The following is a 20,306-nucleotide window of genomic DNA, read 5'->3' on the forward strand; positions in this document are numbered from 1 at the left end:
TAATGTGCCTATGTGGAAGGGAATATATATTGAGAGGAGAGAAGTTTTATTTGAATGGGAAAAGGGAATGAGATGTTCCAAATGTGGAATGATCGGTGTAGATGTGTGTGTGATTTGTAATGTGTTTTTCACTTGGTGAAGACATGCATTACTTTGAATTTTTCCTTCTTTCTCCTTTAGGTCCTGGCTCACAAGAAGTTGCATGCAGGGGCAGCCAGTGGCTATAGGCGAACTCAGCCGCTGCCTAGGGCGCCACCGCCCGGGGCACCTGATGACGACGTCACGGGGGCCCAGTAGGGAGGCTGCCCCCCCAATCTTCCCTGGTTCAGAAAACTCTTTTGTCCAGGACTAGTCAGGTCCCAAGGAAGCTGGACTAGGGAGGTCCAACCTGTATAACCTCCCACTCCACACAGGTCAGACTTCAGTTTGAGTTGAGTGTTACATACTGGGAGAGATTAAAAATCCTGTGTGCAGTGTGATGGGACAGAAGTGGGTTCTGTATTGTACATTTTCATGTTTTGGTGGAGCTAATCAACATGTGGGGATCTTTAGCCTAAAACTGCCTTATACTTTTTCCTGGAGAATGCTCAGCATAAACAAATTCACAAAATGAAGCCAACCTTTTTAGTGCTGGAACTGCGCTATTCATACGGTATGTTCAACTAATGGGAATATATAAACATCCTTTTGGAAAAAAAGAGCTAGAGAGTCATATAAGCAGCCCACAATTTTCTAGTTACTGATTATAGCTGATAGTTTAATTTACACCAGTCACAGATCCTGACAAAGTACAACACTGAACCAGACAAAAGAGGGTTTTTTTTTTAAGTAGATAACATCATGTTTGAACAAATAATTCAAATTATGGAGCTTGAGTAAGTAGCTTGATTTAAATACCAGCCATTTGAAATATGGAATCATTCAGTACTTGGTCAGTACTGAAATTTCTAATTACTAAAAGTATTTAGTATTTTTTCTGTATAACACTGATGTTTTGTGCCTTTTAATGATTTTATAATACAACAAAGCTAATAACCAAAATGATGAACTTTCACAGGGCAAAAATAATAAAAAAATGCCCCTCAATAGTGCACACTCTCTACACAAAGAATTATAAACAACTAATAAAGTTTATTTTATAGCCAACTTTAAAATTTAATAACACTGCCATTACTATTAGTCTATCCATTGTTTCACCGTCTTTAAACATCTATTTGAACAAATGTCAAACCTATATTTTTCTGGGAGAATTTTTAAAGGGACAATCATTCAGTTAGAGGATGTTAATGAAAAGTGAAATAACTCAGTGGAACTGATAAACATTCCTTTTAAAATGTTCAAACCACCTTAAAAAAAAAAGAATCTTTTCAAGTCTTACAGAAACATGCAGTCTTGGCAGCCAGAGAAATGCGGAGATGAGAAGACTGGAAAATTGCTGAAGAAATGTTAATGTTTTTAATCTGTCTCCTGACATTATCAGAAATACAGAAGATGCAAACCAGTCATAGCCAGCATAACCTTGCTGCAGACAACCTGTAGGAGAATGTTAAGGAACTCCAACAAATAATAGACTATTGCTGGCTTACCGGCATGTTTCTTTTCTCTAAGAAATAAAGGATCAGCAACGTTAAAAAAAATAGACTGAAAATCATAACAAATCAGGTACTTTTATAAAAAAGGTGATTCTGAAAGTTAATAATAATCCAAATAGAATGTTAAGATGTACAGACCTAAGACCCTACAGCACCAACTCCTGTCTTATATCAGTTTAGCTACATTGAAAATGGTTTCTTGAACATAAAAAGTCTATTAAAGTTGTCAGTAAAAAAATGAAATATAATTCACTATAATAAATTAGGGCCCAAGAATTTGAACTACCTAATTTTCCTTCCATCCCATGTAATTCTTCCATGATCCACAACAAAAACTCCAAAACCTAGCTGCTTGAATGTTTATTTTAAGTTGTACTTTATTACTTTTACAAATGTAATAAAGAGGAGGGTGGGGAAAAAAATCAGTAAGGAAACAGGTTGTAGCTTCCAAACTTCCAAGGAAATATAACAAATAATAAACATAAAGAATGAAAGGCTTTAAAAATGAAGTATGTTTTATCAGGGTCCTTAAATATTTTATAAAAGATTCATCCAAACACATTACAATTTAGGGTACTCAGTCAAAGATATTTTTGTTTTGTGTTTCTTTTATATAAACAAGTGAAACAATTATATGAAAAAAAGATTAGATCAAAGCTGTGACAGAATGTGGTCAAAGAAGAGCCTTTCATATCCTTGCTCTCTGCGGCTTCTTACCACACTGTCCAGCTGGGCCAGCTCACATGGTCTCCCCCAGACAAGTCACAGAGTTGAGATTACTCATCCCCCCTCCCGAGTGTCAAGTATAGGTTCTCTTGGCCAGGCCTATAGCCGATATCTACCTCAGCAACCTCACCAGGTCACATGGGTAGCAACAAGGCTTATCTACCAATAAAATGGAGCTTGTCAGAGTCCAGTACTCAACACCATATATGGGCATCACACCACACCCAGACCACACCCATGCCACTCCCAGAGCACAAACAACACCAAATAAAAACCTCTCAGCCCTTAGCTCAGGGAGGACTCCGGAATATTGGAAGACAGAATCTGAGTCTGGCTTAGGACTGATCACCCAAAGGCCGCCTCCCACCCACCGAATCTAAAAAGGGGTGTACGAATCTCAAGCATGCTCCGATTCCTTGTGTGTCTTTGCGTTGTTGTTGCTGAGTTTGTAAGTATTTAATCTACCCTCACTATTGTTAAGTCGTTTAAAGGAAACAGGTTAGAAAATATATTGCTCTGTGGTAACTTTTACCCTTGTTATTGTCAGTGTAAAAGAAACAGTTTTTTTTTTAAATGTGTATATATTTGACTTAGCTGTAACTTAGGTAGGGTTTAACAATTGTTGTGTGGCAAATATTAGGTAATTGCTCATTTAAGTAGTTCAGTTTAATAAATCATTCCTTCTTCGATAAAACTTGTTGTCTTGCCATCATTCGGTATTTTCACTGGGTATTTGGCCTCAAGGCTCTGGGACTTCTGCCATTTTACCGAACCAAGCACCAACACCGGGGAGCAATACAGATACAGAAACACTTCAGGAAGGAGGAAAATGAAGTTTTGGGCCCAGCTTCCAAGGAAACCACTCCCCAAATAGAATCAGAACCCTAAATAAAGTATTTAGGTAAGCCCCCTTTAACAACAAAAGGAGGGTATGCACACTGATTTCTCCCCCAGGTAATAATTATTTACACTGGGCTTGACCATAAATAAAAGTGATTTTATTAAGTATAAGCAGTAGGATTTCATAGAATACTAGGACTGGAAGGGACCTTGAGGGGTCATCGAGTCCAGTCCCCTGCCCTAATGGCAGGACCCAGTACTGTCTAGACCACCCCTGATTGACATTTATCTAACCTACTCTTAAATATCTCCAGAGATGGAGATTCCACAACCTCCCTAGGCAATTTATTCCAGGATTTAACCACCTTGACAGTTAGGAACTTTTCCCTAATGTCCAACCTAAGCCTCCCTTGCTGCAGTTTAAGCCCATTGCTTCTTCTGCTATTCTCAGAGCCAGGAAGAACAATTTTTCTCCCTCCTCCTAATGATACCCTTTATATACCTGAAAACTGCTATCATGTCCTCTCTCTATCTTCTCTTTTCCAAACTAAACAAGCCCAATTCTTTCAGCCTTCCTTCATGGGTTATGTTTTCTAGACCTTTAATCGTTCTTGTTGTTCTTCTCTGGACCTTCTCCAATTTCTCCACATCTTTCTTGAAATGTGGTGTCCAGAACTGGACACAATACTCCAACTGAGGCCTAATCAGCGCAGAATAGAGAAGAAGAATGACGGAAGCCCCAGCATGCGCCTCCTCTGGGGACTCCTACCTCCCCCCCACGCAGAGAGTCCCTGGAGCACCACAGACCTCCTTTGTGGTACGGCGCTGGTTCTTTGGGGGAGGGGGAGCAGCCTACGCACTTCCTCAAACCCCAGAAGTGGCGTGCAGCTGCTGGATTTCCGTCCACCCCGCAGGAAGCTGGCACTAACTCCCTCGTTGCTGGAGGTAGGTAGTGGGGCTTCTTTGGGGTGGGGAGAAATGGGGGTGGTCCTGAACACCTCGCAATCGACTGGTCGGGGCTTCCCGATCGACAGGTTGGTGATCATGGTGTTAATGCATCCTAGAATCATGTTTGCTTTTTTTTGCAACAGCATCACACTGTTGACTCATATTTAGCTTGTGGTCCACTATAACCCCTAGATCCCTGTCTGCCGTACTCCTTCCTAGACAGTCGCTTCCCATTTTGTATGTGTGAAACTGATTGTTCCTTACTACGTGGAGCACTTTGCATTTGTCTTTATTAGATTTCATCCTGTTTACCCTAGACCATTTCTCCAATTTGTCCAGATCATTTTGAATTATGACCCTATCCTCCAAACCAGTTGCAAACCCACCTAGCTTGGTATCATCTGCAAACTTAATAAGCATACTCTCTATGTTGATATCTAAATAGTTGATGAAGACATTGAACAGAACTGGTCCCAAAACAGACCCCTAAGGAATCCCAGTTGTTACATCTTTCCAGCAGGATTGCGAATAATTAAGAACTACTCTCTGAGAACAGTTATCCAGTCAGTTATGCACCCACCTTATCTAAGTTGTATTTGGCTAGTTTATTGATAAGAATATCATGCGAGACCGTATCAAATGCCTTACTAAAGTCTAGTTCACCACTTCTCTCTTATCCACAAGACTCATTATCCTATCAAAGAAAGCTATCAGATTGGTTTGACATGATTTGTTCTTTACAAATCCATGCTGGCTGTTCCCTATCACCTTATTATCTTCCAAGTGTTTGCAGATGATTTCCTTAATTATTTGCTCCATTATCTTTCCAGGCACAGAAGTTAAACTGACTGGTCTGTAGTTTCCTGGGTTGTTCCTATTTCCCTTTTTATAGATGGGCACTATATTTGCCCTTTTCCTGTCTTCTGGAATCTCTCCTGTCTTCCATGATTTTCCAAAGATGATAGCTAAAGGCTCATATACCTCCTCTATCAGCTCCTTGAGTATTCTAGGATGCACTTCATCAAGACCTGGTGACTTGCAGACATCTAACTTTTCTAAGTTATTTTTAACTTTTTTATTTTATTTTATCTTCTAAACCTACCCCCACTAGCATTCATTATATTAGGCATTCCTTCATCAGACTTTGTGGTGAAGACTGAAACAAAGAAGTCATTAAGCATCTCCGCCATTTCCAAGTTTCCTGTTACTCTTTCTCCCTCCTCACAGAGAAGTGGGCCTACCCTGTCCTTAGTCTTCCTCTTACTTCTAATATATTTATAGAATGTCTTTTTGTTTCCCTTTATGTCTGTAGCTAGTTTGAGCTCGTTTTGTGCCTCTGCCTGTATAATCTTGCCCCTGCATTCCTGTACTATTAGCCTATATTCCTCCATTGTAATTTGTCCTAGTTTCCATTTTTTATATGACTCCTTTTTTATTTTTAGATCATGCAAGATCTCCTGGTTAAGCCAAGGTGGTCTTTTGCCATATTTTCTATCTTTCCTACACAGCGGAATAGCTTGCTTTTGGGCCCTTGATAATGTCCTTTGAAAAACTGCCTGACCTTGATTGCCTTTGATCAGCCTTCATTTAAGTGGTTGCAAATGAAAATAGGCAGAGCAAAGTGAATTACAAATTTAAAATAACAAAAAAATGCATAGTTCATTCTAACATTTATCACAAACATATTAAAACTCACTTTAAAATTGTTCTTATTCCAGCTAAGCCTCCAAACCAGAGAAGTCTCATTTTCCCTGGGGTCTTCAGTTATCCTCTTGGGTGTGTCATGCCATCGAAAGACCAAGACTGAAAAACTTTGCATCTTAAATAGCCTCTTTTTTCAGGAGGGAATTCTCTGTTTTAAATTCTTCCTTTTCATGGAAAATTACCTGGCCAACCCATACCAGTTAGGGAGGTCACATGACTTCCTAAGACCAACCACTACTAAGAGTTAAAGAATAAACTTCAAAAACAACAAATAGTATAGTGGCACTTTAAAGACTAACAAAACATGTAGATGGTATCAAGCTCATGATACCATCTACATGTTTTGTTAGTCTTTAAAGTGCTACTATACTATTTGTTGTTTTTGAAGTTTATCCAGTACAGACTAACTCGCTACTCCTCTGAAACTTAAGAGTTAAAGGTTTATGGTTTTACATGTACAAATAAAAGCCATCAAGGGTGTTTCCTTCCATGTCTGGGTGTTCATCTGTATAACAGCCCCTTCTGTTTACAGGTGATCACCTAGACATTAAAGGAGACACCCTTGATGGCTTTCATTTGCACATGTAAAACCATAAACCACTTCATACTCTATGCATCTAATTTTACATACAAGAATGATACATACACCAAAACAAGATATACAGATCCAGCAGACTGAGACATTACATGAAATATTTTGTCCAAAGCATCTTCAAGTTATGCATATTAATCAATTTCACAAAGCAAGGGGGGGGGGGTCTATAACAAAAGCCAAATCAAATTATAATTACAGATGATTGAATGTTCAACAGTATTAATAATTATCATCAGATTTATAGAAGAAACTATAGCAGGCCTAATGGGAATCAGAGCTCATGGCTCTGGGCACTATAGAAGTATACAGAAAATGACAGAAGGATGAGGGTTACAGTAAAAAATCATATAGTTATTCTGTCAAGTACTAATTTCAGTGATGTAAAATGTTTGATAATAATGGATTTCTCTTTATGTGAGTGAACAAAAGATAATGAAAAATGCTATGTAGTCTGCACCTTCACCAGGAATTCAAAGAATAAGATAAATGAAAAATGTCTTTGGACAGCTCAACTGTCACTAATATCTTGGTCAATCTAACTTGCGTCATCAAGAAAGGATACGAAGTGAGGACTTCACAGATGTTTGCTGCTGTTTCAGAAATTTGTCACAGTGCTTTAACACCAGGCACAGATCATTTTCCGCATCATCTTTCAGCAAATTTAAATATTTACCATACCTAATAAAATAAAATTTAAATAAATGAAAACACTTAAACAAAAGCAGAACATTAAAATGTTCAAAATATTTAATCTATTCTTTAAAAATAAGAACACATTGTACTAGATCCATTTAATACAGTCTTGGTGTTTCTGAAAAGTTAAGAATTCATAGCCTTATAAGTAAGGCTAAGATTTTGCCTTGGATATTTTTATTAAAAGTTACAGACAGGTCATGGGCAATAAAGAGAAAACTCATGGAAGCCATGATCTGCCCATAACTTTTACGAAGAATATCCATGACAAAATGGGGAGCTCAGCTGTGAGATCCTCACATTGCCTGAAGAGGCTGGTCAGCTGTGGAGGCCTGCTCCAAGTTCCCTGCTGCCTCCCAGGAGTGATAGGTTCCTCCCGCTGCCCTCAGTGGCTGGGAAGTCAGGGGTCCCCCTGCTGCCGATGGCAGGGAGGAATGCAGGGGGCCCCCGCTAATTGGGAATTCCAGGATACCGACATTACCCATAGTGGCCAGCTCTGGGTATCTCCACCACATGGGAATGGCGGAAGAATATCCTGCAGCTCCTGGTCACTGAGGCTGAATTCATGAAGATCACTGGAAGGACTTCTCGCCTTACCTATATGTAATAAGAGTATACTGTACTTAGGGCAGGGGCCTCAATCTGGTAACAGTTCGGGAAGCAACTGGTGAACTGGTCTAGATTTTATAGAAGGAGCACAGCAGCCATTTGTTACAAAGTTTTGAAACCTATCAGAGGCATCTAAGGGCATGTCTACATAGCAGCATTATTTCAAAATAACTAGTGTTATTTCAAAATAACAAAGTGAGCGTCCACACAGCAAGCCCGTTATTTCAAAATAAATTAGAAATAACAGGCGGCTTATTTAAAAATCTGTAACCCTCAATTTACAAGGAATAATGCCTATTTCAAAATAACTATTTTGAAATAGTGTGTGTGTAGACAGTTATTTCAAAATAAGGGGCCTCCATGGAATCCCAGGGTGCCCTGCTGGATGCTCTGTCCACAGTCATCAGAGTTCTATAGTCCTCCATCCCCTGCAGCCCTTAAAGCTATAAGCAGCAGGCAAAGGGCTTGTGGCTCGGACCAGGCCCTGCAAGCCCAGTGCCACCCACAGCAGCCCCATCCTCACTCCCTGCTGCCATGGCTGAGCCTACCGCCCCAGCCGAGACCCCAGCAGCTGCCTCCACAGCTCTGGGCAGCTCTCAAGCTCCTAGCCGGGGGCAAAAGAGGTGAAATCCATCCTAATCTGGTGAGGAGACCCTGGATCTCCTGGAGATCTGGGGTGAGAAGGAGAATCAACAGGATCTCCGCACTAGAAAGAACACAGACATTTATGGGAGGAAGTCCGCAAACCTCCCTTATTGTGGACTCGGAAATGGAGACACCCATAGTGGCCCACCAGGAGGACAGTGTTGGGGACATCAAGCAGGAGAAGGAAGAGAAGGCAGTGCCAGATGCGGCCAGCACTGTCTCGAGGGCTGCCAACCCTGACCTGGAATGGGTGCCCCCCTCCCAGGACTTCTCCCAGGCACCGTACGAGGCAGGGGAAGGCTCATCAGGTGAGTGCCCCCCTTACCCTACACACATACGAGAGGAAGTGGTGGGTGCCCAGGGGTTCCTGGGCATTGCTCACTCAGCCTTCTCGCCCTGAGAATCGCACAGCAGACCGTGCATGTGGGTGCATATGGAGCGCCTGTCCACAGCACACATCCCCAGGACCCGGCTACCGAGGACCCTTGTGCTTCTGCTAAAAGGTATCTGCACAGGCCTGCCTTACTCCCCTCCTATCACATCCCTCCACTGTCGGGGGGGATGCGGTCATGGACACACACAGCAGAGCCACACACACCACATGGTCCTGCCTCCACTCCTGGGGCAGCATCCGCTTCCAGGGACAGCATGATGAGGTGGAGGACACTGAGCCTCTGCATGGGAACCTGGTCATGGGAAGGCGGTGGAGGGGACCCCAGCAACACCCTCCCTGGCAAGCAGCATCTGCCGCTCACACACACCTCCCTCCAAACACCCTGCTACCTATCCCTCAGCAGGCACGGACAGAAGTCCTCTCTCTGTGCAGGATGCTGCCACTGCCGGACCTCATGTGTGCACAGCATGGAGGGGAGCTGAGCCGCCGCGTCACCTGTCCCTCTCCTGCCCATAGGCTCCCAGCCTGGCTGGCACCTTCCTATCTCTGCTTGTCCCCAGGGTGAGGAGATACTGCGGCTCCCTCCAGGGACATCGGTGTCCCTGCAGGAAAGGGCCTGCTGTCCAGGCCCTAGGTGGCCTTGCTCAAAGCACATTCCCCTAGTCTGACACGCGTGTCAGCTCAGGGATGAGGGCATGGCTTCAGACACAGTGCCTTCAGTGATGACCGCCCTTCCCTTTGTTCTCCACAGCTGGACCATCTGCACGTGGGTGACACCTCCCATTCCATCCTCCTGACCCTGTGGGATCCAGAGGGGAAGGCGGACCCAAGAGGACCTGCAGCGGGAATATGTTACCTGCCTGCATGCCCTGCAGCGCTCCCTGGACTGGCAGGAACACAGGCTCCAGGAAGACGCATACCACCTGGCAGGAGCTGCTGCAGCAGGGCCAGTCCTTGTGCATGGCGTTAATGGCTGCCATTGAGCAATTGGGGGCCACTCCTGCTGCGCTCCTGTCTTTCCCCTCCCTGTCCCTTCCGTCGTGGCCACCAAGGGCTCCGCACATGAGGTGGTAAGTCTGCCTGAGGCAGACACCTCTCTTTGCCCCCATCCCTGAGCCTCTCCTCAACTCCTCCTCCCAATCCCACTTCCCCCCAAGTTCCTTCCCCAGTCACGTTTGCCCCAAATAAAACCAGTTACAGTTGTTGGTTTCAAAACAACAGGAGTGCTTTATTGTCTTTAGAAGGGGGGAGGAAGACTGTGTGGGGAGAGAGGGAAGGCACAGTGGGCCACTGAAGAGGTCCATTGTGAGGAGGCCAGGGGAGAGTTTCAGAGCTGGCCTTGACTGAAACTCTCCCTCAGGGTCTTCTGGATCTGCATAGCCCTGATGGACCAGACAAATGGCCTCCATGTGCGGCTGTTCAAAGGCCCAAAGGCACCTTCCATAACAATGCGGGCCCTGCTGAGCCTCGCATTAAAACGTTGCCTGGTGTGGTCCAAGTGTCCAGTATATGCTTCATAATCCAGGAGAGCCAAGGGTAGGCTGCATCCCTTCCATGTACATTGGCAAGTCCATGTCCACGACCCTGATGGTGCGGGTGAGGAAGAAAGTGGAATAAACAGGAAGAATAAGAAGCCCTGGCACAGTCAAAGAACTACAATTTGACTGGAATAACAGAGAGTTGGTGGGATGACTCACATGACTGGAGCACTGTCATGGAAGAGTATAAACTGTTCAGGAAGAACAGGCAGGAGAGAAAAGGTGAAGGAGTTGCACTGTATGTAAGGGAGCAGTATGACTGCTCAAAGCTCTAGTGTATAGAGGAAGAAAAGCCTGTTGAGAGTCTTTGAGTTAAGTTTAGAGGAGGGAGCAACAGGGCTGATGTTGTGGTTGGTGTCAGCTATAGACCACCAGAGTAGGTGGATGCGGGAGATGACACTTTCTTCAGACAACTAAGAGAAGCTTTCAGATCACAGGCCCTGGTTCTCATGGGGGACTTTAATCACCCTGACATCTGTTCGGAGACCAATATAGCAGTACACAGACAATCCAGGAAGTTTTTGGAGAATATTTGGGATAACTTCCTGGTACAAGTGCTGAAGGAACTGCACAACTTGACCTGCTGCTCACAGACAGGGAGGAACTAGTAGGGGAAGTAGATGTGGTTGGTAACTTGGGAAGCAGTGATAATGAAATGGTAGATTTCAGGATCCTGACCAAAGGAAAAAAGAAGAGCAGCAAAATACAAACCCTGGTCTTCAAAAATGCGGACTTTGACACCCTGATGCTAACATGAAGGGAAAAGGAGTCCAGGAGAGCTGGCAGTATTTTAAAGAAACCTTTTTAAAAGGCACAGTATGAAACTATCCTGATGAGCAGTAAGAAAAGCAAGTATGGTAGGTGACCAGATTGGCTTTCCGGGGAAATCCTTGGTGAGCTTAAACACAAAGGGTATGTCTAGACTACATGGCTCCATCAATGGAGCCATGTAAACTAGTTTACCTGGCATAGGCAAAGAAGCGGGGATTTAAATAATCCCCGCTTCATTAAAATAAACATGGCCACCGCGCTGTGCCGACGATCAGCTGATCTGGCACAGCGCGGCAGTCTAGACGTGGATCTGTCGGCTGGGGAAGCCTTTGCCGACCGATCCCTTATGCCTTGTGAAACAAGGTTTATAGGATTGGTCGGCAAAGGCTTCCCCAGCCGACAGATCCGTGTCTAGACTGCCACGCTCTGCCGGATCAACTGATCGTCGGCACAGCATGATGGACATGTTTATTTTAATGAAGCCTATGCCGGGTAAACTAGTTTACGTGGCTCCGTTGACGGAAGGTGGTGGGCAACATTTGGAGGTGAAAGAACAGTTTAAGAACTATTTAGAAAAGCTAGACATACACAAATCCATGGGTCTGGATTTAATGCATCTGAGGGTACTGAGGGAGTTGGTAGATATAATTACAGAGCCTTTGGCCATTATCTTTGAAAACTCGTGGAGATCGGGAGAGATACTGGATGATTGGAAAAAGGCAAATGTAGTGCCCATCTTTAAAAAGGGAAGGAGGAAAATCAAGGAACTATACAGAGCAGTCAGCCTTATCTCAGTCCCTTGAAAAATCATTGGGAGGCAGATGATCCTCAAGGAATACATTTTGAAGCATTTGGAAGAGGAGAATGTGATCAGGAATAGTCAACATGGATTCACAAAGGCCAAGTCATGCCTGACCAATCTGATTAGCTTCTATGATGGGGTAACTGGTTCTGTGGACATGGGGAAGTCAGTGGATATGATATATAGTGAAGTTACTCACCTTGGTGCAGTAACTGTCGTTCTTCGAGATGTGTTTCCCGATGGGTGCTCGGCTTGCCCACGTGCCGCAGTACGGAGATTTTCGCAGCAGTTGTTGGCTGAACCATGCATGCACAGAGGGCATCTCGCAGCGATCACGCTCTTTCGCGCCGCTTGGTCCGGTTCCAGCCACTTCCTCCAATCGACCTCAGGATCTGGAAAACAGAGTGACGCAGACTCCGAAGCGGGGAAGTGGGTGGGTAGTGGAGCACCCACAGGGATACATATCTCAAAGAATGACAGTTACTGCACCAACTTGAGTAACTTCGCTTTCTTCTTCGAGTGATGTCTCCATGGGTGCTCCACTGTAGGTGTCTGCACAGCAGTATCTCCCCGTATAAAGGCAGGTAGGATTTGGAGCCCCTTATTTATTGACAGATGAAAAGACTGCAGTGTTTTACGAAGGTGCAATAGAAAGCCCACGTGGTTGCCCTTCAAATATCTGCAAGGGGAACCCCTCTCAAAAAGGCAGTGGAAACTGATATGGCTCTAGTGGAGTGGGTTCTAGGGCGTTCAGGGAACAGGATGGCGTAGCACTGTGTTATGCAGGATACAATTATGTTAGCTATCCTTTGAGATGAAATGGATATGATCCTTTTGATCATTCTGCCAGGGAAAGGAGGAGCCTCTCTGTCTTTCTAAGTGCAGTCTATAAAGAAAGCTAGAGCCCTGCATACATCTAGGTTATGGAGGGCTGCTTCCTTAGGAGAAGCATGCAGCTTGGGGAAATATGAAGGCAGTATAATAGGCTCATTGACGTGGAATACGGAGCAGACCTTAGGGATGAAGGCTGGATGATGTCGAACAATGACACAATCTTTCTGAAAGATGGTGTATGGAGGTACCGCCATTAACACCGATAGCTCACTGGCTCTGTGTGCGGAGGTGATGGCGAGTAGAAATATCAACTTCTTGGTTAGGAGCTGAAGAGGTATTGTGGCTAACGGCTCAAAGGATGGGACTGTGAGAGTTCATAGGACTAGGTCCAAATCCCACAATGGGGGAGGTGTTTGAAGAGGAGGGTTCAAATTTGTTAGCTCCTTGAGGAATCTCTTCGTGAGGGGGATGAGTAAATATGGAGAATCCCTCAATTGGTTGTCGAAAAGCTTCCACTGCTTTGAGATGTACTCTAAGTGATGTTAATGCCAGTCCTGTTCATTTCAGCTCCATTATGTAGTCCAGCATGTTGTGTATAGGTGCAGTGTGAGGGTTGATGCAATGTTCGGAGTACCAGCTGGTGAACCTTCCCCATTTTGAGAGGTAGGTATTTCTTGTATTTTGTTGTCTACAGTGTATCAGGACATCTTTGACATGATTGGAGCATAATGTTTCAGCAGCATTTAGCCAGTTAGGTACCATGCTGTGAGGTGCAGTGTGCGAAGCTGTGGGTGAAAAGGCCGTGGTTCTGAGTGACTAGATCCGGGAGCAGTGGTAACCGGTATGAAGGATAGCGGGAGAGTTGTAGGAGAGGGAACCAGTGTTGCCTCACTCATGCTGGAGCTACCAATATGATCCTGGCCCGGTCCATCTTGACCTTCTGAAGCACTCTTGGAATGAGTGGTATGGGGGGGGGGGGGGGGGAAGGCATACATCAGGGGACCGTTCCAGCTAAGGAATGCGTCTCCCAGGGAGTGGCAACTGCATTAGCTCTGGAACAATAACCACAACATTTTCTGTTGTTTTAGGTTGCAAATAGGTCAATGAGTGGTGTGCCCCACCAGCGAAAGAGAGAGTGGAGGACTCTGCAGTGAAGCTCCCATTCATGATCTCGTACAAAGTTCCTGCTGAGGGAGTCCGCTGCGGTGTTGTTGATGCCAGCTAAGTAGGATGCCACAAGAGTGATGCCATTGGTGATGCACCAATTCCTGAGTCAGATAGCCGCTGCACATAGGGATCATGAACATGCGCCTCCTTGACAATTCCCGTAGTACATTGTCGCTACGTTGTCTGTCAGGATCTTTAATGTGCAGTTGCGTATTTGGTTGTGGAAATGCATGCAAGCATTGGCGACGGCTCTGAGCTCAAGAAGATTTATGTGAAGTAATGTATCTTGGGGTGCCCAGCGGCTCTCTATTGCTACTCCGTCTATGTGTGCGCCTACTCCCTTAAGGGAAGTGTCTGTAGTAATCTGATATCGTGGTAGTGGTTGGTGGAATGGCATGCCTGACAGCAAATGCTTGTCTATGGTCCACCACTCCAGGGAGGCGATGACCTTGGTTGGAACACTTACTACCCCGTGCACGTCCTGAGTGGTATGGTTGTGAACAGTGGCCATCCAATGTTGTAGGGTACGGAAATGTAGTCTGGAATGAGAGACTATGAAAGTGGTCGCAGCCATATGACCCATAAGCTTGGGAGCTGTAGGTACCTGTACCGTGTGCTTGACTTGGAAGGTATCTATCAATAGCTGGACTGAATGAAAACTGGTCAATAGTACGAATGCTCTTGCTATCATGAAGTCTAGTCATGCTCCAATGAACTCCAAGTCTTGGGTAGGTTGTAGTGTGGATTTGTCCTCGTTCACGAGTAGGCCTAGGGACTGGAAAGTTTGCCTGCTGATGTTGAGCATCGTGCATACTTGCAAGGAGGTCCGACCTTTTATGGATGCCAGGGTTACCATCTTGAACAGTTGTTTTTGGAGATATTTGTTCAAACATCTGAGATCCAATATTGGTCTCCATCCCTCTGTTTTCTTCTGTACCAGGAAGTAATGGGAATAAAAGCCTTTCCCTTTGAAATGATCAGGCACCCTTTCCACCGTACCGATCTCTAGTAGGTGGTTAATTTCAGTACGTAGTAGATCTTCGTGAGAGGGGTCCCTGAAGAGGACCGAGGTTGGTGGGGTTGTAGGAGGGATGGATTCGAATGGTATGGCATAACCGAATTGGATTATCTTCAATGCCCATCTGTCATTAGTGATATCCGCCCACTGGTGGTAGAAGGGGCGTAAGCGATGGTAAAACAAATGGGTAGTTGTGAGAGGGTAGGCTGGTAACACTGGTTGCTTGCTCTTGACCAAACAGTCAAACGTGATGCTTGGAATTGGATTGACCTTGTGGGCGGTTATTCTGGTTCTGTCGTCTGGGAGGTCAGTAGGGATTGGTCGAATGGGCGGTGCTGTTGCTGCCACTGTTGCCTGGAATGGGTGTAATCATAGTGCCTCTGGAAAGGAGTGTAGCACCTTCTCCGAAAGGGCAGGATGTACATCCCTAGGGTTCTGAGAGTCGATCTGGAATCCTTGCTCGAGTGCAGAACCGTGTCGGTCTTTTCAGCGAAAAGATTATCCTTTTTGAATTGTAAGTCCTCTACTTTCACTTACAGGTCTTTGGGGACAGCGGCGGCCTGGAGATACAAGGCCCTCCCCATCACAACCGCCATGGTTGCCACTCATGCTGCCATGTTTGTTACGTCCATTGCTATTTGTAAGCTGGCCCTGGTGGAAGCGTAGCCCTCTTGGACAATGGACTTTAAGATGGCCCTTTTGGACTTGGGCAAGGATTCCATCTGCCGTCAGTTTGGTATAATTATCGAAGTTGTGATTTGATAGGTATGTGAAGTAATTGGCAATGCGAAGGAGCAGGGTCAATGAGGTGTATACTTTCCTGCCAAATAAATCAAGTCTCTTTGCGTCTTTGTCTGATGTCTGATTCTTGTATTGGGGGGTTTTTGCTCTCTGTTGTGCCATGTTGACCACCAATGAGTTAGGGTGCGGGTGTGTAAATAGAAACTCTGACCCCTTAAGTGGGACAAAATATTTCTTATCAGCACTCTTGTTTGTGGGAAGTGCAGATGCTGGCGTTTGCCAGAGGTAATTGGCATCTTCCAATATGGCCTTGTTGAGTGGGATGGCAAGTCTGGCGCTGTGAGATGACTGAAGATTCTTGAGAAGATGATGTTGCTTCTCTTTTATCTTGGTGAGCTGAATTTCCTGTGATGCTGCGACTCTTTTAGAAAGATCTTGGAACTGCCTGAGATCGTCTGGGGGAGAGGTATCCCCTGCAATGACCACTTCATCCGGCAAGGATGATGACTGGTCAGTGGGTGATATCTCAGGCTTGGTTGTTGCTCTTCCATTTTAGGAGGAGGAGAAGGTGGAGATATCAGCTCCTGAGTTGAGTGGTCTGGGTTGAGCACTGGCAAGTGTCTGAAGGACAAGTAGCCCATGAGAGACCTTGGGACCGCCCTCGAGTTGTGATAGTAAGAGCGATGGTATGGTGAATGTCACCTGTAATAGGTGAATTTCTTGTAATGGTCCCAGTAATAAGAAGAGCGGGAAGGGGAGCGGTCATATCAGTGAGACCTGCTATACGTTGCTCTATAAGAATAGTCTGGTGAACAAAGCGATGGTGACGGGGAGTAAGACCTCCGTGGCATCGGAGAAGGCGAGGCAGAGAAGCGCTGATGGTGGTGGCTAATATGCTGCTTTGGTTGAGTCAAGAAAGGAGACGACAGACGGTGGAAGGGTGAATAACATCTGACTGGTGAGCGCCTGGGCAACTGAGGTAGAGGTGGAGACGACGGCGTTGGAGAAAATGTTGGAGATGGTGAGTGCGATGAAGGGCTTCAGTGCCGAGCAGTCTTAGAAGTCGCCTTTGCAGAGAAGCCCCTGCAGTGCTGTGGTAAGTTCTGGTACCGAGGGAACAGTTGCTGGTGCCGATGGGGTGAGTGCCAAAGGAATCGGTGCTGATACAGTCGGTGCCACATAATTGCAGTGCTTAGAATGCCGCTCATGCATGGAGGCCGGTGCCGAGGGGAAGTCGGTGTGCGTCGGTGCCGGCTGTGGAGTCGGTGCTGTTGGCTTGTGCACGGATGGTGCTGAGGCAATCATTGGTGTCGGTGTATGTGTTGATAATGGCACTGTAGCACTCGGCTTTGTTGATCTGGATGGCTCCGTTGAAACGGCACATGCCGCAGCTACTCCCTATACTCAACCTGCCGCTTGAAGTGGCCAACAGGGAACAGGCTGGCAACGGTCTGTTTTTTCTCAGAGGGGCCGAAGTTGGAGAGGAGGCCCTTAGCTTCTGCGGCTGCCAGGAAGGCCTCAGGGGAGAGGCTGATCCTTCAGGCTGAAGAGCCTTATTGAAGAAGATCATGCAGAGCCTCATCTCCCTATCTCTTCACGCTCTAGATGTAAGCTTAAAGCAGTGAGGGCACTTTTGCGGAATGTGGCCTTTCCCGAGGCAATGTATGCATGTTGCATGGTCGTCAGAGGCAGGCGTGGCTTTGCGGCAGACCTCACATTTTTTAAAACCTGGTGACCCCGGCATTATGATATATTCTCCTTCTTCTTACTGTTTTTCCTTTTTTTTTTTTTAAGGGTAAGAACTATATACAAAGGGAGTTAACAGAGGCTTATGAACGTAGGTTAACTTATGAACTATCAAGTAACAAAATAGATTTTTTTTTTAACAAGAGAATGGACTAACTAAAATGAAGATAAAAGTAATATAATGAATAACTATTAAGAGAACAACTTTGATTTCTCTCACGAACAAGAAGATCCGAGGAGAGCAGTTCAAATCTGTCTGCAGCCTGAGGCTGTTAAGAGGAACTGGCTGGAACTGGACCAAGCGGCACAACAGAGCGTGAATGCCACGAGATGCCCTTCATGCATGTGCGGTCCTGCCAATCTCCGTACTGTGGCGCCAGGGCAAGCCCAGCGCCTACAGTGCAGCACCCACGGGGACATCACTCAAAGAAGAATTTGACTTTAGCAAAGCTTTTGATATGGTCTCCCACAATATTCGTGCTAGCAAGTTAAGGAAATATGGATTGGATAAACGGACTGTGAGGTGAATAGAAAGCTGGCTAGATTGTCAGGCTCAATGGGTAGTGATCAACGGCTCAATGTCAGATTGGCAGTCAGTTTCAAGCAGAGTGCCCCAAGAATCAGTTCTAGGGCCGTGTTTGTTCAATATCTTTATTAATAAACTGGACGAGTGGATAGATTGGACCCTCAGCAAATTTGCAGATGACAGCAAGCTAGGGGGAGAGGTAGATACGTTGCAGGGTAGGGTTAGGATTCAGTATGACCTAGATAGATTAGAGGATTGGGCCAAAAGAAATCTGATGAGGTTCAACAAGGATAGAAGAATCCCAAGCATTGTTACAGGCTGGGGACTGACCTGGGGATTACAGAGGATAAGAAGCTGAATATGAGTCAAGAGTGTGTCCTTGTAGCTAAGAAGGCTAATGGCATATTAGGATGCATTAGGAGGAGCACTGCCAGCAGATCCAGAGAAGTGATTATTCCCCTTTATTCTGCACTGGTGAAGCCTCATCTGGAGTACTGCGTCCAGTTCTGGGCCCCACACTACAGAAAGGATGTGGACACACTGGAGAGGGTCCGGTGGAGGGCAACCAAAATGAGCACATGACCTAAGAGGAGAGGCTGAGGGATTTGGGCTTATTTAGTCTACAAAAGAGAAGAGTAAGGGAGGATTTGATTGCAGCCTTCAACTTCCTGAAGGGAGGTTTCAAAGAGGATAGAGAGAGGCTATTCTCAGTAGTGACAGATGGAAGAACAAGGAGCAATGGTCTCAAATTACAATGGAGGTGGTCTAGGATGGATATTAGGACAAACTATTTTACCAGGAAGGTGGTGAAGTACTGGAATGGGTTACCTAGGGTGGTGGTGGAATCTCCATCCCTAGACGTTTTTAAGTCTTGGTTTGACAAAACCCTGGCTGGGATGATTTAGTTGGCATTGATCTTGCTTTGGGCAGGGGGCTGGACTCGATGACCTCCTCAGGTCTCCTCTAGCCCTATGATTCTATGATTCTAAAGTGCCAATGTGCAGCTTGTGGAAAAAGCTAGAGTTCCTAAATACGCGGGCATCATGTGCCTTCCCTGACCACCTGATGTAGACATCAGCGAACTGGCCTCGATGGTCCACAATGGCCTGCAGAGTCATGGAAATGTAGCCCTTGCAATCGATGTAATCCAATGCCCAGTGGTCGGGAGCCTGGACGGAGATGTGGATGCCATCAAGAGCTCACCGACAGTTGGGGAAGCCCAGGGTGGCAAAGATGTCGCTGATGGGGTCCACTTCACGCAGGACAATGAGCTGGCACAACAGTATGTGTTGATGGCCCTCACCACCTGTAGAAGGAGAGAAACAGAGAATCACAGGGTTGCCAGGCTCCTTGGCAGGTCCCCAAGCCCAATCTCCTTCCTCTTCCGCCCCCGCTCAACACACACACCAGGATCAACCCCAACTTGTCCCACTCTTTCTGCAGGCCTTGGTGAGTGTGGGACTGAAAACCCTTCCAGGGTGGGAGCCTCCTCCACCAACACAATTAGCCCCTCTCCACTCCTTGGGGAAACCTCATTCCAGCTGTTCATCACCCTCCCGGAACAATGGCATGAGGAAGTCATACCTGCATGACCACAACTCTGACAGTCAATCTCCTCATGCCAAACTGATTCCCGACGGATCGGTACCTGTCCGGCGCGATGAGCTTCCACAGTGCAATGGCGACCCACTTCTGGATGGAGATGGTGGGTTGCATGTGGGTGTCCCATCGCTTGAGGGTAGGTACGAGCCACTCACACAGCTCCAGAAAGGTGTTCTTCCACATGCAGAAGTTTTGGATCCACTGGTGGTTATCCTACCAATCCAGGACAATCTGGTCCCACCAGTTGGAACTGGTATCCTGGAGCCAGAAGTGGTGGTACAAAGTGTGCAGGAGGGGTTGAGTTGCAAGAGCAGTGACTGGAGAGAAGAGAGGAGGTGCCTTGTACTGAGGTAGAGGGCCTGCTCTTGCAGCACCATGAGGGCATCCTGCAGAATCTGCACCAGGAGCTGCAGCATAAACTATAAGGGCCGTCGACAGCTGGGACTCAGCTCTGGTTCCGTAGCTGGGAGTGCTGTGGTGTCCAACAGGGAAACCAAAGCATGCTGTGAATATGCTTTGCTATCCCCCAGAAAGGTAGCCAAGCAGGAGGAGAAGCAGAGACATGGCTGTTCCGGGGGGTGGGTCCCTATAAGCTCAAGCCTCACAAAGCCTCACGAAGCAATTCCAGAAAGTAAGTGCTGTCCTGATGCCCTGTATTTCCAGGTGGCCTTATATGCAATTCTATGTCTAATCTGTGTGGACAGTCTGTTTCATAATAGCTCAGGACTATTTCAATGGCTGTTTGCAGTGTAGATGCACTATTTCAAAGTAACTATTTTGATAGCTTATTTCAAAATAAGCATGCAGTAGACATA

General features: G+C 45.9%; 1 protein-coding gene across 9 annotated transcripts in view; it reads right to left on the minus strand.

Moving 5' to 3' along the window:
* Positions 1 to 20,306, minus strand: part of TBC1D32 (TBC1 domain family member 32) — a 205,113-nt gene that overhangs the window by 31,635 nt on the left and 153,172 nt on the right. For 5 of the 9 annotated variants that reach the window (XM_014577943.3, XM_075924062.1, XM_014577940.3 and 2 more), the window contains 2 exons: positions 6,968 to 7,083; positions 1,379 to 1,533 (listed from right to left, as the gene is read on the minus strand). The exons of 1 other annotated variant lie outside the window; for it this stretch is intronic. In XM_014577943.3, the coding sequence (XP_014433429.2) occupies positions 1,379 to 1,533; positions 6,968 to 7,083 (271 nt within the window). Of the gene's footprint in view, positions 1 to 1,378; positions 1,534 to 6,967; positions 7,084 to 7,588; positions 7,696 to 11,488; positions 19,809 to 20,306 lie in introns of those variants that run through there. 3 more of the 9 variants (XR_012902654.1, XM_075924066.1, XM_075924064.1) reach the window with 3 other exon arrangements.

This window comes from Pelodiscus sinensis, chromosome 3 (genome assembly GCF_049634645.1).
Source record: "Pelodiscus sinensis isolate JC-2024 chromosome 3, ASM4963464v1, whole genome shotgun sequence".
Lineage (NCBI taxonomy): Eukaryota > Metazoa > Chordata > Testudines > Trionychidae > Pelodiscus > Pelodiscus sinensis.